General features: G+C 47.9%; 1 protein-coding gene across 2 annotated transcripts; it reads right to left on the bottom strand.

Moving 5' to 3' along the window:
- Positions 1-116: 116 nt before the first annotated feature.
- mturn (maturin, neural progenitor differentiation regulator homolog (Xenopus)) lies at positions 117-4,172 on the bottom strand. Of its 2 annotated transcripts, none has more exons than XM_028964219.1 (3): positions 3,774-4,150; positions 2,096-2,218; positions 117-1,234 (listed from the first exon to the last, which is right to left on the bottom strand). In XM_028964219.1, exons 1-3 carry the CDS (start codon positions 3,942-3,944, stop codon positions 1,127-1,129), a joined length of 402 nt encoding a protein of 133 aa, XP_028820052.1. In that variant the 5' UTR covers positions 3,945-4,150; the 3' UTR covers positions 117-1,126. The 2 variants fall into 2 exon arrangements, with proteins under 2 accessions (XP_028820052.1, XP_028820054.1); XM_028964221.1 differs by lacking the exon at positions 117-1,234 and adding an exon at positions 3,047-3,150 and having other exon boundaries at positions 3,774-4,172.
- Between the last annotated feature and the right edge of the window lie 2,328 nt (positions 4,173-6,500).

The following is a 6,500-nucleotide window of genomic DNA, read 5'->3' as shown; positions in this document are numbered from 1 at the left end:
TTCTAGAATGTTGTTATAATTCCCTCTCTGTCGTGCCGGAAGTTAACCCACATTCGTGAACGTGAAAAATGTATATTTCTTATAGATAATACTAAGAAAAAATAATAATACACAAAGTGCTTCATCCACATGATTTTATTAAAGAATCATACACATACACTGGAGGACAACAGAACACAAGACAACATAATAATAATCATCATCCTTTTAAAAAGTGTTTCTGAAGCTGAATTTGCCTAAAGGACAGGTGGCTTGTTGGGTTCGTTTTTAAAGGCCGTGGGTCTAAAGCAACGTGTCCATCGGATTAACACCACACAACAAACAGAAGACACAGGGAATGGACTCAGAGCAGCAGCTTGTCACCAGCTGGGACAGGGATGGGGACGGGGGCCTTTCTTTTACACTGGACCGTTAGAACCTCAGAGCGTCTGTCCGAGCGAACACATTCGGTGGGTGGGAGGACATAAAAGCGTTTACATGTTAAAGCAGCTTGACGGACGCAGCACACCGTTCCGTGTCACGTTTCTCACCCCAAACCTCGGAAAGGTTCTGAAAACCAGCACGAGATCAAAGCACCTAGCGATACTGGGGGGGGGGGGGGGGGGGGGACTAACTGATTAGGTTTGCGGGGACTGACGCAATCACCCGGGACACTTGACCAACCTCGGCACACGTTTCCTATCAGAACACTGCTATCACAGGAACATTCAGTGGATCTACCCCACGACCTCATCATCGTGATTACATTTCCAAGTGGGCCAAGATAAATCCACATCTCTCCAGGGCATCCACAGTTTCCGTCATTAGACCATAATAATGAATTTTCATTGTGTTTACAATTAAGTTCAACTGGGAAACAAGGATATATTTCATACACATACTTGGCTGATATATTTCAGACTTGTATTTTAATTGAATTGATCCAAAAGCCAGAAAGTGGGCAGAGGGGTTGGGTGGGGGGATGAGGCGTGTGTGTGAGAGGAGAAGACCTGTTTAAAAGAAGATGTCCGTGGTGGTAGGATCATTTTGGCAAGGATCATTTTCGAGGGGTTCTAAACATGAGGTTTAAGGTTCTCAATCTGGTGCTGACCTACAAGGCCGTGGCCGAGTCTCTCCAGCAGCAGCACTACTGCTGACTGACTCCCATCTGTTGGTGGTCCGTCTCCGGATCCTCCTCCACGTCAGCTTGGTAAGGCTCAAACCTCTCCTCATCCATGTCCGGAAGCCCTAGGAGCTGCATTCCACAATGGCACAATGTCACTTTTCCCATTTCTGAACCTCCATTATGGTTATTTAGGTCACTTAATTATCTAGACAAGTATTCAGAATACTTGTATTCTTGTATTCAGAATACAATTTTCACGTGAAAATTTGACTGTGTGAGATTATTTAACATTAATATGAGTTCCCCTGGCCTGTCTATGGTCCTGCAGTGGCTAGAAATGGCGATAGGTGTAAAGAGTGTTTTGGCCATTCTGCTTCGCTCTTCAGAGAGCAGCAGCTCAGACAGTCGGATCCGGAATTTGCCCCCTTATGTCGTCATAAGGGGATTTGTTTTATCTGGAAAAACGCTGACACAACTTCCTGCCTGCGCCAAACGTAGTGGTTGGTGAACGGCGTTGATGACGTAATTTCTGCTAAATGCTCGCTCAATTTCTATAGACCGCTCCTCTCCTCGTCCCGCCTCTCTCCTTCTCATTAGCATTAAAAGCTACAGACTGAAACGGCGCGTCCTGCGGCAATCTCAATGTGGTACTGGATCAAAGTGCCTGTAATTCTGCACCCACAGAAAGAGACTTCAGATACAGTATTAGGGGACCAACAAGACCGATATAAAAGCAAAAAAAAATTTTCATCGGACAACTGTCCTTGAACTACGTGTTTTAAAAGTCCAGTTTTAGGTGGACACAATAATTCTATGATTTGTAACCCAGGATAAATCTAAATCTGATTAGGCTGTTGTAGTTGCCCGATCAATCCTGCAGATGCATGCATTAGCGAGGTCTTCCTGCCTGTTAGTACCATGCATCAGTACCGCACTGAAACGTCCCACTTTAATTGAACATATCTGGCTATATTCACGTGCAGAACTCACGGGTCTGAAGGATCGGAAGACTTTGTCCAGGACCTCGACTAAAGTCTTCTTCCCACAGGAGGAGATGTAGTCCTGGGCCATCTGCAGGAAGGGCAGGCAGTCCTCACTTTCACTCCAGACATGCTAACAGAGAAGGGAAAAAAAAAAAGAACCTCAGATCTTAAGAGAGTTTTAAATACGTCTGACTGAGCCTTGGGCAAGAGCGGCCGAGCAAAGAGGGCGTTAAGTTGTGAATGTGGGTCACACTGTGTCCCCGTTATGGCACGAATCATATTTCATCAGACACTCAACGACTTTTACAGTCAATACATCAGAATTTTGTTAAGACAGAAAGTATGGTGAGTTTTTAGAAAAATGCATAACCTTTCTAATATGCAGGATTATACGGTTTAAACATATTGCACGTGTCGGCAATATTGGGCCCGTTTCATGTGATTGCGAATAAACAACAACATCGGTCATGTGACATGAACAGGTTTGCGTTATGTCATAATCTCCTGCAGACACGCAGTGCAGCACCCTCTGGTGTTTGGAGAAGAGGACAGTGACCCGGGTTAAGGCTCTAAACCTGCCTTAACAAATAGGATATAGCAACAATAATAATAATAATAATAAAGAAACCCAATTACTACAGCAACCGGATGGATGAAGTGTTTCCTCTCTTGACTGCTTCAGAAAAAATGCATCCTCTACATTTATGCATAACCCTAAATTTAAAAACAAAACATTTACTTATTTATTTTCCGACAAAATTGCAAATTTGTTTGCAGGTGGGCGTTCACGTTTATTCGCCAGAATAAACGTGTGGTGCCTTCTGGAAGGCCTCTCAGCCTATGTGTGTGTGTGTGTGTGTGTGTGTTGCAACTGTAGCTCAGGCCAGGCAGTTCAGAGTCGCAGTCAGGCCTCAGACATCATCATAACAGTGGTGGCCTAGCAGATAATGAAACAAACCTGTAATCAGAAGGTTGCCGGTTCGAATCCACATCCGCTGAGGTGCCCTTGATCAAGATACCGTCCCCACACACTGCTCCCCGGGCGCCTGTCATGGCCGCCCACTGCTCACCAAGGGTGATGGTTAAAAGCAGAGGACACATTTCATTGTGTCATCGTGTGCTGTGCTGCAGTGTTTAACTTTAAAAAAAAAAAACACATCACGACCATATTTATTTTTCTGACCAGGCCTGTGCGTGTGGGACGGGGAGGGACGGGCTCCAGTAATGCAGTCGTGAACTTTCTGTCCGGTCAGCAGGATGCTGCGGCCATTCACGCCCTCTCTCTCCCCCGTCTCCAGCCTGCCTTTTATTTGCTGACATCAGGGGCCGAGCGGGGATTATTGCACGTTGGTTCCGGCACTAGAACCGGTATAAAGGAACCCACCCCTCCCTTACCACCCCGAGGCCTCGATGCTCAGCCTGCAGACATAAAGAGGAACTCATCCCACCATCTTCTCAACTGGATGCAGCAAACTGCGTGACGTCATTACAGAAGGATGCAGTAAAAGACCTAATTCGCTCAAAGAAATCGATACATATAAGGTCGGCCTAAGAACGATAAAAGATGTTGGTGACGCGGGATCGAGGCGCGTCGGGAACAAGTCGAAATTGACGACGACGACGATGATGATGATGATAAAGCAAAATAAAGCACCTCCTCCCCCCTGCAGGCCCGCCCTACTTACAAACGTGTCCGCGCCACCCGTCGCGGCGTCGGGGCACAGGACGTAGAACGAGATGCCGGGCTCCGCGTAGAAGTCCAGGCGCCTCTCGTCCAGCTCCTCGGCGAAGATCAGGTCGAACGGGTTGCCGCTGCACCAGTTCTCCGCCGCGTCCACCAGCTGCTTGAAGTCCATCGTGCACCTGCGCGCTCAGGGCGGTGCCGCGGTGTGGGGTGTGGGGTGATGCTGACGGCGCTCCGCGGCCCCTACTGCCCCATGCCCCTCGCCAGCGGAGCCCGCGTCTCGCACGGGAGGAAGACGCGACGCACCGGCTCCTGCGGGTCGTGCGAGATCCCGGCTACGGGAGAGGGCGCATCTCCGGGTGGGCGGGGCTTGGTGACAGACATGGGGGCCGGGGGCGTGGCTTCGCAAGTGGTCGCCGCTGTGGCCTTTGTTCTACGTCATCGCAGTGGTCCGCGCCAAGAAGACGCTACGTCATACCTGCCCCTTCGTGTGTCCACGCCCCTTCTCTTTCAACTCACTTACACAGAAAATGTGTTGCTACAGAAAATCACATTTAAACCAGTCAATTACATTTATAAAAAATATTTCTTATATTTTCCTGCATTGTTTTTTCTTAAACGGGTGTACCTTTAAAGACACTAGGACGTGACTGTTTTAGAGAGTTAAAAACTGTCCCGGCACCCGAATGCTGAATTTAGACATTATTAAAACATCATTTTGGTTTGGTTTTGGCTTACAACGCCGGTCTGGGGCCTTTTATTCGGAACTATGGACAGGCGACAACACGCATTATGTAAACGTCCTGATCTAGGAACTGTAAGAGCCACTGTCGCTGCTACACTCTGGTTATTCTCTAGGCGGCGACACCATCCTCTCCGTTCCAGCCGTGCCCCTCCCAGCAGCCCCCGAGTAACCGATCCACGGTTCGGATTTAGGACGCGGCCTTTTGTTTCCAGTGCCACGTGTGGGCGTGGTGAAGAGTCACACTGGCAGGACTGGAACTTCTGAAATGTGTCACCGAGGTGACACAGACACACACACATCCAATTATTTTTGTCATCTAAAGGTCATGGTAGTGATACTGTTTGGGGGGTTACAATGAGCTCGTGTGTAGATTTTGCAGCTGATCCACTATGAATCAAAAGTGCAGTCGCGAGTCACGTGGCCCGAAGTGACCAAAGATGAACCCCGCCATCACACACCCCACACAGCATTCAAATAACACCGTTAATAAAGCACAAACACAGAATCAAGCATAACGGGCCTCCGTCTGGATGATTCATGAATGAACGGTTTAATATGAGGTTTGAACTAACAAAGCCACGCGTCCAGTCGTTCATTTAATTCTGGCTGCAAACTTCATCCTCACGCTGGCATCTGGGAACTCACAAAGGCCCCATGCCCCGCCCACACTGAGCACTGTAGGGGGCGGGGCGAGGCTTGTTGCCACGTTGGCTGTATTTGCAGCAAGTATAGCATGCCGGGCTATACACCGCAAAACAAACAAAGTGATTCAAAGTTTCCAAATAAGAATGTTGTGTCCAGTTCTGTTACTAGTAGCCTAGTGGGGTAACACACTCGCCTATGAACCAGAATCAAATCCAACTTACTACCATTGTGTCCATGAGCAAGACACTTGTGACACAAGTTGCTCCAGGGGGGGACTGTCCCTGTAAGTAGTGATGGTCTGGATAAGGCCGCATTGATGGCCGTCTGATAAATGCCGTAAATGTAAATGTTTCTTTCATTTGCGATTTTCAGAGGAAGCCAGTCAGAACGTTCATTAACTGTTTAATAGGATCCAGACAATCCGGTATATTGTCTTGTTTTCTTCAGTTTTCTGCTGCAGTCCTAACCATGATTAAGTGCAGGAACAGCTTTGAGTCATTTTGATGTTGTGACGGGGTCTCAAACAACAATTAGATGACCTACATGGAAGAAGTAGAGGAGCTCGCATTGTGGTGTCAGGAAAGCCACCTTTATAAGAGTTTTGTGTACAATTCAGCTGCTTTTTTCTGGGATTTTTAGAGGAAGCCAGACAGACATTGGTTTCAGCTGAATGTCAGTAGGACCAAGCAGCTGGTGGTGGATTTCAGGAGGAGACGCCGACGGGACTACAAGCCCCTTAACATCAGTGGGACTCCAGTGGAGAGGGTGAGCAGCTTCTGGGTGTCCACATCTTGGAGGACCTGACGTGGTCTGAACACATCCAGGCTCAGGACAAAAGGGCAAAACAGCACCTGTACCGCCTGGAGACAGCTGAGAAAGTTCAGGGTGTCTTCAGACATCCAAAAGACCTCACTTCATGGTTTGGGAACAGCTGTGCCCAGAATCGCAAAGCCCCACAGAGGGTGATCCATGTGGCCAAACGCTGCTGCAGGTCACCTCTTCTCTGCAGGACAATTAGACAAAGAGATGCAGAACCCGGGCCATCAAGGTTATTAAAGAAAAAAAAAAAAACACACCCAAACAACAGCCTGTTCCAGCACCTAAAATCAGGCAGGACTGAGAGACTCAGGAGACTCAGGCCATAAGGATGCTGGAACAAGGACATGAACCAGCAAACCTCACACCTCCCACGCCCCGACCGTCTGAATGTCCACTGTTGTTACTGCAATCTGTTACTGTTGCACTGAATGGTTATTGCGGTTTAACAGAATCCATATCCACTACCCATGTTTAGTGTCTTATGTTCTCAAACATACATATTTTAGCTTGCTTACCTTT

This window comes from Denticeps clupeoides, chromosome 20 (genome assembly GCF_900700375.1).
Source record: "Denticeps clupeoides chromosome 20, fDenClu1.1, whole genome shotgun sequence".
Lineage (NCBI taxonomy): Eukaryota > Metazoa > Chordata > Actinopteri > Clupeiformes > Denticipitidae > Denticeps > Denticeps clupeoides.
The sequence above is the reverse complement of the archived record's forward strand: the minus strand, read 5'-3'. Positions and strand labels throughout refer to the sequence as shown.

Coding starts and splice junctions, on each gene's coding strand:
- mturn (XM_028964219.1), bottom strand. CDS start 3,944: ATGGACTTCAAGCAGCTGGTGGACGCGGCGGAGAACTGGTGCAGCGGC. Junction 2,219..3,773: donor CGGGTGGCGCGGACACGTTT/GTAAGTAGGGCG, acceptor CTTCTCTGTTAG/CATGTCTGGAGTGAAAGTGA. Junction 1,235..2,095: donor TCTTCCGATCCTTCAGACCC/GTGAGTTCTGCA, acceptor TGTGGAATGCAG/CTCCTAGGGCTTCCGGACAT.